This window comes from Triticum dicoccoides, chromosome 1B, assembly GCF_002162155.2.
Source record: "Triticum dicoccoides isolate Atlit2015 ecotype Zavitan chromosome 1B, WEW_v2.0, whole genome shotgun sequence".
Lineage (NCBI taxonomy): Eukaryota > Viridiplantae > Streptophyta > Magnoliopsida > Poales > Poaceae > Triticum > Triticum dicoccoides.
The window spans coordinates 11,593,865-11,606,068 of record NC_041381.1 but is presented as its reverse complement, the minus strand read 5'-3'; the positions used below and the strand labels follow the sequence as shown (position 1 = coordinate 11,606,068).

General features: G+C 41.5%; 1 protein-coding gene across 1 annotated transcript; it reads right to left on the bottom strand.

The window, feature by feature from the left end:
* Positions 1 to 1,157: 1,157 nt before the first annotated feature.
* Positions 1,158 to 10,692, bottom strand: LOC119299318. The gene is made up of 3 exons (XM_037576557.1): positions 10,471 to 10,692; positions 1,608 to 1,697; positions 1,158 to 1,430 (listed from the first exon to the last, which is right to left on the bottom strand). Exons 1-3 carry the CDS (start codon positions 10,649 to 10,651, stop codon positions 1,366 to 1,368), a joined length of 336 nt encoding a protein of 111 aa, XP_037432454.1. The 5' UTR covers positions 10,652 to 10,692; the 3' UTR covers positions 1,158 to 1,365.
* Positions 10,693 to 12,204: the final 1,512 nt, after the last annotated feature.

Here is a 12,204-nt window from a genome sequence, read left to right as displayed (position 1 = left end):
TGTGCGCGATACCCTTGGCATTGGTCATGGGGGCGCTCGCATCGGGCTAGAGAAGGAGCGATGGCGGCGCACTATAGCCTGGCCAACTCAAACTTGAGCAGCACCAGAGCCGCGGCGGCCATGGTTACCATCTCCGGATACCCCGGAGCTCCTCGTGTGCCCCAAAGCTCCGCCAGCACGGCGAAGGCGCTGCTCCAGAGCTTTCCCGGTGACCAGTATGGCGGAGGTGCTACGGGATGGGTTGCGGCTGTGCGCGCGGGGTTGATATGCGATGGAGAAGATCTAGGCAGGGACCCCAGACTACAGTCGTGTGGTGGCTGTTTTATGGGACCGGAGCGGCCATAGTGGACAACGAGATCGTTCGTTTCTCACTACTGGAATTTTCGTATACGCCGGGTGTCGGCGTCTTTGCCGAGAGCCAAAACACAGGAACTCGGCAAAGTAAGTAACGCCGAGAGCCGAACTCGGCAAAGGGAATAAATCGGCAAACACATGATAATGCCGACAGCATTGCTCGGAAAACAGGCTATACTCGGCAAAGGCACTATTTGCCGAGGGCCATCTGGTCACACACAGCAAAGTTTTGCCTCGTGGCACATTCGGCGGCGACCAACGGCATGGTCACGGTTGCAACTCTCTGCCGAGAGTGGCTCATGGCAAAGATTTAGTCCCACCTCGCCTACCGACTAGCAAAAAGACCTGTTTAAATAGTTCAATAGTCCAACGACATTAAGCTTCGGTCTTCATTAGTAAACTTGAGTTCAGTTGTACCCTAACATCTATCCGATGATTGGCAAGATGAGATGTATCTGTTTTCCTTTTCAGGTATTTTTTGTTTCCAACTGTTAGTGCATACTAGAAGCATACTGCATTCAACTCTGAATAACTGCAACAAGTGCAGATGATGAGTTCAGTGACACTAGAAGCCTGACATTTAGCATTTTCACTCAGTAACTGCAACCACACAAGAAGTAGAGTAAGAAATAGATAGCCAAGAATATGTGTAATATTGTACAGTACAGGCATAGAGTTTCATTGGTAATGGGTTTCAGTGACACAGAGAAGCAAAGAATAAACTTGAGAACAGTTGTACCCTAACTTCAGTTTCAATTTCAGTGACAAATAGCAGCAAGTAGGGAACTCTGGATATGTCATACAGAGCAGGAAGATCAGGTATCTGTTTTCCTTATTTTTGTTCAGGTATTGTTTGTTTCCACAAATATACTGTTAGCAATGTGTTGTCCTACAAACATTACTAGTACAAACAATAGTCTCTGCTGAGTTTAAACTCTGAATAACTGCAGCAAATGCAGATGATGAGTTCAGTGACCAGGATAGGCAGTAGAGAATCAGCTTCACTGATGTTCAGACTTTTAGTCCAGACTTGAAAGAGGCGCATACTTGTCTTGACGTTTGGGCGGACCCTCGAACTAGAAGAAGAAGCAAGATTTGATTTGGAACCCCAGTTTCATACCTTTAGGAAATTCGGCCAAACCAGATGCAAAATCCTCGAACAAGAACCGAGGTTTGAAACCAGATGCAGAGAAAAAAAAGGGGGAGGGGAAACAAACTCAAAGAGATATGTTCAAGAAGAAGCAGATGCTTACTCATGACTCCGCAATGGTAGCAGGGTCGCTCCTTCTTCACCATGACTCCGCAATTGTCACCGCCGACCCATTTTCGCCCTGGCGGCCGGTCTGCCGTGATTTTTCAAACATAATTCAAACAAAATACAAACATTTTACATAGTTTCACAACAAAACAAATATATCATAGTTCACAAGCCAAATAAATATATCATAGTTTACTAAATAAAAAGTTAACTATCTTAAACGCATTTTAAACAAGATACAATTATTGGTTGCCAACGTGAGCCCACATATGCTCAACCAAATCATTTTGCAGCTGAATGTGAGTTTCCCAATCACGCATTTGATAATGAAATTGGGTGAACTGTGCAAACATTGCCGCTCCTCCATGCTCAGGCAAAACATTGTCACCTTGAAAATGAAACCCTTGGTCATAGGTACATTCCGGGTGCTCATCCTCTACGTTCATATTGTGCATGATCACACAAGCAATCATCATCTCCCACAACTTCTTGGTGCTCCAGTTGGAGGATGATTGTCTTTGTTACAGGAGATGCATCTAAGTGGGGCAGCTCCACGGAATGGAGGGCGCCATCGTCCAGCCTCTACACGCCGGCATGATGGGTAGGCATTGTAGCAGATAACCGTTGGACATCACGTATGGCAGATGGCTAACATGTTTAGCATTTTACAACAGATATCACCTGGCATGCGGGACCAGTGGGCCTGTAGATAATGGAACATTTTGTAAAAAATGCAAGTAACATTTTTTATAATCATAACCATTTATTGTTCACTAGTAAGAACATTTTTTATATGTCATGATTCTTTTATAAATGAATACTTGTTTTAATACATCATGAAGGATTTCATTAGTTGTGGAAACACTTGTTCAAACTGCATGAACAAATGTGCAGATGCACATTGGACATTTTTACTAAAAGTCTAAGTAGTTTTTGTTACATTACTAAAAGTGGTCATATTATAATAAAAAATGTTCATTGTGTATATAAAAACGATCATCATGTTTTTTAAAAGTGCTCATCGTGTAATATAAAAATTTGTTGGCACCTCAGGTGCTTTCCACATCATCGAGTAAGCATGGACACTGTTGTTGGATAAAACCATTTGGGTGTTGTATGACCCGATGAGGAAATTAGTTACAAAGCAGAAGATGACATCTGGATCAAGCAAGGCAAGTGCAACTGCTGGTGCCTAACGTGGTGCTTCTAGGGCAAGGAAAAACAAGCATAATGGCTGATTAGCAACACCTGCGGTGCAACCTCCTACTCGTGTCAACCTAACAAAGACTATTCCTCAAGCTCAAATGCTGAATTTTTTTGACTTAGAAGGCTAAGAGCGGTTTGGATGAGACGCTAAAGAAGAAGAGAAGTAAATAAGTCAAAGTAAAGAGCGTTCATGATGTGAATGGTTCTAGTAGTAACAAAGATGTTGAAAATGAAGATGATCGCCCATATTGTTATTGACCTTAATTTAATGATTTTTATAAATATCATGTCGATAATCCTTTTTAGAGTAGTCGAGTTTAGGCTTCAAATGGCGACAAACACGGTATGCATCACTATTATGTGTTTACTAAGAAATGTATTTTCGCGTCTCCATTTAAGCTTAGAATAATCTTTTTGAATGGTTCCAGGTCAAGAAGTGAAAGTGGGGTTTTCGATAGGGTTTCATCTGGTCAAAGAAATATGTTAGGAAGGAACATGTGCTGACATGGGCCAGCAGCCATTATAAAGGTCCGCTACTCAAGCAGATCCATCGGGGATCTATCTGAAGAAACCTGGCTCCTCATAAGTTTCTCCCATCGTATCATGCCATCCCATCTTTCATGAACATTTTTTGAAAAACTATGGGAATTTTTTTACATTTCATTAAAACTTTTATAAATTGTCATGAATAATTTTAAAATTGTGAAAATTTATTGTTAAATGGTAAGGATGTCTTTTAAAATGTCATGAAGCTTGTATAAATCTACGAACATTTTTTATTTGTTATCAACATTTGATGAACGTTTTTTAAATGTAAGGAACACTTTTAAATCGTTGCCATTTATTGTTTAATGGTCAGAACACTTTTTTATGTCAAGAATAGTTTTTCTAGATGAATTCACATTTTAAATATATCATCAATATTTTCTTTAGATGTGGAAACACCTGTTTAAACTGCGTGAAGATATGTGCAAATACTGCATCGTTGTTATGTGTTTATAAAGAAATTTATTTCCATGCCTCCATTTAACCTCGGAATAAGATTTCTGAATGGCCCAAGGTTGAGTAATGAAGTTGGGTTGTCCGATTGAGTTTCATCTGGTTTAAGTAAGACATAACAAAGAAACACGTGGTGACATGGGTCAGTAATGGACGACTTTTCAATCTGATCTATTGTAGTTCTATCAGAAGGAACCTGGCTTACTGGAATGCTCCCCTTCAGTCACCCCCCACCAGCCGCATCATGCTATCCAATCCTTCATGAATTTTTTTTTAAATAGTATGAAATGTTTCTTACATTTCATTAACACTTTTTAAATTTTTCATGAATAATTTTTATATTGTGAAAATTTTATCGGTAAATGGTAAGAATACCTTTGAAAATGTCATTAAGCTTTTATAAATCTATGAACATTTTTACATGTTTTCAACATTTGATTAACCTTCTTTCAAAAGTATAAGGAACACTTTTGAAAATTGTGATCATTTCTTATTGAATGGTATGATCATGTTTTAATCTTGAGAGTTTTTTGTAGTTAAATAAAAAAAATCATGAACATTTTCATTAGATGTGGAAACACTTATTTAAACTAAGTGAACAAATGTGTAGATACACATTGGACATTTTTTGTAAAAATTTATAAATAGGGTGTCTTACATTTCTAAAATTTGTCACATTATATTAAAAATGTTCGTTGTGTATGTAAAAAAATATTCAGCATGTTTTCTAAAAGTGTTCGTCGTGTAATAGAGTTGTATTCTATTAATCTAACCACTATTTCCCATAGAAATCCTACCAAAGTTTTATTATCAATGGACTCTATAAGGTTTTCATTCAAAAAATGAATATGTATGTAATTATACTTAATTTCCTATCGGGTTCTATTTCTAGGCGACCTGCATATTTGAGTGTGCTCTTTATCAACATATTACATATGTACATGTTATATCTTTTTGTTAAGGGAGTGCTTTATCAGAAATCAGTTTTTTACAGCGTAAAGTGATAACTTTAGAACGTCCTCTTGGACATGCCCGTGCAAATGTACATTTGAACCTAAACGTCTAATGGAATTTTCAATTTCATACACTGGATATTTTACTCCCCATGTTTTGTTCACGACACACTCCAAAAATCATCAAAACGCTTATCTAACTTTGATGTCGCTGATTAATTTCTGTTTGCCACGTCATTCATTAATTATTAACATGATCTCAAATGCACAGTAGTGTTGATCTTAACTACACAATGCTTACCATTATTTTACAAGAATACACTTATATGAAATTGTGAATTAAGTTACAGTAGGTAAAATCTGTAATAAATAAATTGAGGATGCCATTCCTCTTTATTTCAGTTCTGATGGAGAAACCACAGAGTAAATATGAAGTTTAACTTGTCATTTATTTTATGTTATTCATGACACCATCACACTGATTCAGGACATCCGAACCATACTCAATTTTTTTAATACTGTACATGTTTGTTTCTCCAATGTTTTGGTTGTTACAGTGAAATGTGGACTGATAGGTCCTGCTAAGTGGTGGATTGGCCTGTATAGGGTATCTATGTTTTGCGGTCTGTCTTCTCTTTTGTTAGAATTCTCACGGGAAACCAATTCCATCTCCCCTTTTTTCCATGTACAGACATGAGGATTAATTTCCATGTTCACTATTTTCCCTCGTTTATCTATTTATTGTATCCTTAGAATGGATATCAAACAACACATCAGCAGTGCATTTGTGCTATACTTCTATTATGCCTAACTTTTCAACCCTCGCTTATGAAATAATTAGGTTCCCCAGAGCAAAATAGCTACCCTGTTTTATGAGTGAATTCATGCACTTCAGGCAAGGGTAGTACTCTTTGTACTTATACGTCATGCCATGCTAGGGTGTATACTAAGTTTATCTATATTCAATTAGTATTATATCCATCATATTTTGGCTGTGTGCCCTCCATTGCGTTATATATGAAGTTTTGAGTTCTATGGTTGTGTAACTCCAGTCATGTTTAGGATCTTTATCATAACCTGAATTGCTCTTGTATCCCTCATATTTTGGCACGCCCCCCATATTTTGCTAGAGCAGTGTTTGAAAGTCTGCATTCTCAGTGCAAGCGATGGTTGTATTTGGGCCGCCAACCCTCCACATCCTTCCCCCGCTTGCACCACTACCTCCCTGAAACTTTTTGCCCGGCCGCTCCATCAAGCCACGCTCGACTGGTACAGGAAGCAAACCGATGGATCCATCTACCTCCATTCTTCATTGTGTCCATTACCTCCATATTGTCTGAACTAATTTCGAACCTATTATTTATTTTTATTTTTGAAGCCTAATTTCAAATCTATTATTGCACCCTCATGGTCTAAGCAAGCGTCAATCACAATCGCAACTCTCGATCAGTAAGCGAAGTACATAAAGAGATTTCCACGGATGGAGACCAGCATGTGGTACCTCGCGGGAGAGGAGAGGACCAGCAGTGGGCCTGCCTGCTTACAGATCGCGGAGGAGGGAGGTCAAACCTGCATGCAGCCGAGGAAGGAACACGTGCGACACGTGATCTGCTAACGGAAATGGTAACGGCCGGCTACTCTAAGCCGATATCCATTGGAGATCTCAAGGAAATACCCTGTTGCTTCTGGAACGCATGCTCTCTTCCCCTCTCCAGTTCCTCCCCCGCCCTGTGCTCTTTGGATCCGATCTTGTATCCTCCATTAATTCGCGTGCTTGCAAGGCGTACTTCTCCCACTTGCAGTGCGACCTCTCTGATCCTCCTACCCTGGCCCCTCCCTCCCTCGAAGCCGTGCTCCACTAGTAAGGAAGACCCCGTGCTTGCACCAGATATGGGAAAAAATATGGTTGTATGCTAAGTTTCTGTTTTTTATTCCGTTTTTTAGAAAGGAAGTGTGTAGAGTATTCCTGTGACTTTGTTTTTACACTTCAAATCCCTCTTTATTGATCAGTGATAAGGGTTAAATCCTTTACAGGCAGAGGGATCAAAGAAATAGGTGCCTCGTCCATCCAAACCCAACTAGCTAGGGGTACTAGTACTAGGACTAGCAAGTTCATGCACTCATACTAGTACTATTTGTATCACGAGGTGTGTGCTCAAATAACGCATGAAGAAAATCACTAGTTCATGCACTACACTAATTGCAAGTTTTGCTAGTTCATGCCCTACATAATATCATGCTATCCAATCCTTCATGATTTTTTTTTTCAAAACTATGTGAAATGTTTTTACATTTCATTAACACTTTTAAAAATTTCATGAATAATTTTAAATTAGGAAAAATTATTATTAAATGTTAAGAATGTATTTTCAAATGTCATGAAGCTTTTATAAAATTATGAACAATTTTTATATGTTATGAACATTTGGTGAATATTTTTTCCAAAATGTAAGGAACACTTTTTCAAATTATCACCATTTAGTTGAATGGTAAGAACATTTTTTAAGAAGGCGTGAACTTTTTTTTAAATGAATTCATATTCTATAATATATCATAAACATTTTTATTAGATGTGGAAAAACTTGTTTAAACTGCGTGAACAAATGTGTAGATATACGTTGGAAATTTTAAGTAAGAAAATCTAAATAGTTTTCATTAAAATTCTAAAAGTGATCGTGTTATATTTTAAAATGTTCATTGTTTATATAAAAAAAGTTCATCATGCTTCTAAAAGTGTTTGTGTAATACAATAGCCAGTTAATGCTCCAAGTGAATTCTAGATGGTCGAAAAAGCATGGACCGTCTTCTAGGATAATATCAATAGGTTGATGTATGACTAGTTGAGGAAATTAGTTATAAATAAGGAGATGACCTCTGGATCAAGCAAGGCAAGTGCAACTCCTGATGCCAAACCTGCTGCTTCCACGGCAAGGAAAAATAAGCAAAATGTCTAATCAGGAACATCTACTATGTAACCTCCTACGTGCATCATCCTAACCAAGACCATTTCTAAGTCTCAAATGCTGAAAAACTTGATTGAAAAGGCAAAGAGCGGTTTGACCGAGAAGCCTAAGAAGGTGAGAAGTAAAACAGTCAAAGTAAAGAGCGTTCATGAAGATAATGGCTCTGGTACTAAATAAGATTTCAAAATGAAGAGGACCACTCATAAAGCTATGTTCTTGTTCATCCTTCATTTAATGATTGTTATAAGGATCATTTCAAGATATCTTTTCAGAATAATCAAATTTAGGCTTCAAATTCTGACAAATACGGTAAGTATCATTATTATGTGTTTATTAATAAATGTATGTCCATGTCTCCACTTAAACTTACAATAAGATTTCTCTATAGCTTAAGGTAGAGAAATGAATTTTGGTGTTACAATTGGGTTCCATATGGTTTAAGAAAGATGCGAGGGAGGAATATGTGCTAACATGGGTCAGCAACCATTGGTAACGGTCGGCTATTCAAATCGATCAATCGGATATCAATCAGAAGGAACCTCGCTAGCTTCAGTTCCTCCCCCGGCATCTTGCAATCCAATCCTTCATGAACATTTGTATTCAAACTATGTGAAATGTTGTTTAAAATTCTTGAATACTTTTCGAAAATTGACATGAGTAATTTTTAAATAGCGAAAATTTATTGTTAAATGGTAAAAACGTCTTTCAAAATTTCATGAAGCTTTTATAAATCTATGATCATTTTTTATATGTTATAAACATTTGATGAACATTTTTTCAAAAAATGTATGAACACTTTCTAAAATTCTGACCATTTATTGTTGAATGGAAAGATTATTTTCTTTAAATGTCATGAATGCTTTTTCTAAATGATTCACATTCTTCAATATATTGCTGGAATTTTGTCCATTTTGGGCCTAGCCCAGTAGCAGTTTCAGAAATTCCTAATAAATCCTAGAGGACCACGCAGCCCATTTGTGCAAGGCAAGAGGTGGAACTAAAGTTTAGTCCCACATTGCTAGTTTAGAGGGAGTTGGACCTCTTTATAAGGGAGGCTCATTCCCCACTTGTACGAGCATGAGGACAAGAGGGACATCCACGCGTGCTCCTCCTCCGCCGCCCGCCTCGCCGCGCCGCGCGAATGAGCCGAGCCGATGTCTAAATTTTTGCCACGCACTACAAGTATACGAAAGGTCAATCGGGAGATGGAAAATTTTTGCTGTAGTGGAGATTAAATGCGAACGCTGCACTCTTCGGCTGCTGTCTGTTTGTTTCATCTCCCTCGGTCCCTTCAGCTCCCGACGCTGCCCTCTCGCCTCCTTCTCTTGCGCCTATAAAAGGGAGGTCGCTCCTCTCAGCAAGACGCACCAGAACTACTTCTTCCTCTCACCGTCGATTCCTGAGCACTGCGGCGCTGCTACGATCTTCTCCATCCCGGCTTGCGGCGTGCACCGCAGGTCGGGACAGTAGGCCTCCGAAACCGCACTCTCTGAGTCCTGTACGGGAGAAGGGTGATAAGATTTTTGGGGAGCGCTCAGCGCGACTACTGGCTTCTTCATCACGGACGATCCGGTCGCCGACGACTACTTCCCGGGCGACGACTTCTTCCCCGACGTCCACGACCTCCTCGACGACATGGCAGGCGAGGACACCGACCCCAAGTCCAGCGCTTCTGTTGCTGCTCTGCCGTACGTGTTCTTCTCCTTTCTGTTAGAAGTCCTGTTACAGTTTTTGGCTCTAGTTTCTGTCCTACGTATGTTAGGCTCTACGTCGTATAAGCAACTTCATTTAGTGACTGTTCTAGATGTGTTTTCCTCAAGTTCATATATGCGGACGATGTTTACCTTCTCTCTGTCAGATTGCATGACTTACTTTATATTTGCTATTTTAGTCATGTTTTATCTACTATTTCTGTTAATAAAATCATTCGGTAAATTGCTCATATTTCCAACATATATCATGAACTTTTTTCTGGCTGTGGAAAGATTGGTTTAAAGTGCATGAACAAATGTATAGTAATGCTAATCGTTTTTGTTACATTTTAGTAAAAAAATTCTAAATTGTTTTTGCTACATTTCTAAAAGTGGTAACATTGTATTCAAAAAGATTCATTGTGTATATAAAATATGCCCTTCATTTAAAAAAATCATCGTGTAATATAAAAATCATGGTATAACACTCATTGATGATGTTTTGGAGGATGCCCAATGCCAATAGACTACAGAGGGATTGTTGCGCCGCTTGAGGACGGCGACGCCGCTGGTGCCTAGTTCTAGGCTGTATGAGCCGAGACCCATATCAATGAGGCTCTTCTTTGATATGAACTTGCGACTGAAACCAGTGACTTTGTCCCAGCCAAGCGTGGCACCAGAAAGCGCGATATCTGTTGGGTAGCCGAAGCTCAGCCACAACATCACTTTGCTATTTGTGAGTAGGGCAAGGTTTCCGCTGTTCAAGAGAACAGCGGCAATAGAGGTGGTGGTGTTTATGCTACTGGCTTGTGTCCTATTCACAATACGAGTGGATCAAACAAGGGATTCAGTGACGGCATCAGCACGGTTTGTGACAATGACAAGATTGCCGTCAGTTGAGAACTTGAGCTTTGTTGAGTTGATGTTGGAATGGGCGATGGGCTCCTCCCGATTAGCAACCCACACGACAGTAAAAACCGGGATCTTATTGAACCATATGCCAAGGTACCAGCTGGAGCTGGAGCTGGTGGTGTTCCGGGACTTACTGATGGTGCTCGTTGCAGGCTGGAAGAAGCCGAGCGCGAACTTGCCGTTCCTCAAGACGAGCTTGTCGCCGACGGCAAGCACTTGGCCTTCAGTGAGGGTATCACCAGCAGGTGCGGACGACGAGCAGCGAGGAGTGTGTAAGAGGAGAAGCCCAAGAGCTAATATGTAGAGGGGAGGCATGGGAAAGAGTGTGAATGTGCTCTGCTCTGCTATTCGAAGAAGGAAGAGAAGAATGTATAATATAGACTGGAACAGGAAAGCAATAATATGCTCAGCTGACTGTCTCACGCGCTCTGCTATTCGAAGGAAGAAGAGGATGTATATGTAGACTGGGACCAACCAAATTTGGATTATGCGGAATATCACTGCGATCCATTTGGGGCCAATCAAATTCAGATCAGGACAGCTGTGGCCCAATTCAGATTGGGGCCACTACCTCTCTGCATAATACAAGGCAGGCAGTATACCATGAAAATTATGTGCTAGTCGGCAGGGCACACCAAGGAGGACTTTGAGTGATGCTTTGCACCGAGTGTCCAAGTCAGTCAGTCATGAGGCTTCCACTAAGTGGCCATGGAATTTGGTCAGGTCAACCATGAGGCTTCCACGAAAGCTGCTGTGGGCCATGGTCAAGTCAATCATGAGTTCTCCACCAAGCTTAACAGGGAAATGACATTTTAGGTGTCTTTCACTATGACAGTGAGCTCTTTTTATTTCGCGAATACGAAAAAGTTTTGTGCATCTTTCATTGATATGAAGAAACAGAGTATAGACATGCTAACTGTAAAAAGGATCGACCAACCCACCATACTCAAGGGTTGTCTTCTGATACAACTTTTAAAAATCCTTTTACAGTACTAACCAACCCACAATATTTGCTTCAATGGTCTAGGAGCGTAACTAAGATGTTAAGAGCATTACTAGTAGTACCCTCAAACCCTCAAACCCTCAAAAATAACCGCTTTTTTACGGGTTGAGACAAAAAAAACGCAAAGACTAGAACCCTTTAATCCCTAAACCTATAAAAAAATTAAGGGTTAGAGCCCGGGTCGCTCTCCCAGCCTCTAAAACTGAGGGTTGGAGTGGGGAAACAACCCCAACCTCTATTTATCCGTTGCGCGCGCGGGAGGGAAAAATCAGGTTCGTCGCCCGCCTCCTCCCTTGCCCCGCTCGTCGCCCCGCCCCCAATCGCCGCCGGCCGCCGCACGCCATGGAGCCGCTGCCCGCCCCCATCCTCACGCTCGCCTCCTCCCTTGCCCCGCCCGTCGCCCCGCCCCCAATCGCCGCCTCCGCGACGCCCACGTCGGCCCAGCCGCCTGTCCCGAGCCAGGCGCAGGTCGCGTCGATGGTGGCCGCCACCCACGTCCTCGGCGCCAAGCGGCGGCGTGCTGGCCAGCACGTCGTCCCTCCGCAGCCCGCAGTCGCCCTGGCCCCCGCCTCCTCCCTCGCCCCGCCGCAGCCGCCCACCACCAAGCGCCGTCGAAAGACGTCGTCGGTTGGGCCGAAGGGTGCTGCGGTGGCCAAGCTCGCCGCGGGAGGGACCCCGGTCGTGAAGAGGACCACCTCCCGGACGAAGACCGCGCCGGCGCCCCCAATCGCCGACCCTCCGCCCGTCGTGCACGAGGTGCTCGACGGAATATTCCGTTATAAGGGTTGGGTTTGAGGGTTCTAGTATTTGCCCCTGTTTTTCAACCCTTAAAAGTGTGCACTTCTCAACCCTTAAAACTACTTTA

Bases quoted from the DNA above. Each gene is read 5' to 3' on its own strand.
- LOC119299318 (XM_037576557.1), bottom strand. From the start codon at position 10,651: ATGCCTCCCCTCTACATATTAGCTCTTGGGCTTCTCCTCTTACACACT. The intron at 1,698-10,470 runs GTAAGTCCCGGA...AAATCACGGCAG, and splicing joins GCCTGCAACGAGCACCATCA to ACCGGCCGCCAGGGCGAAAA. The intron at 1,431-1,607 runs GTAAGCATCTGC...TTCTTCTTCTAG, and splicing joins CTACCATTGCGGAGTCATGA to TTCGAGGGTCCGCCCAAACG.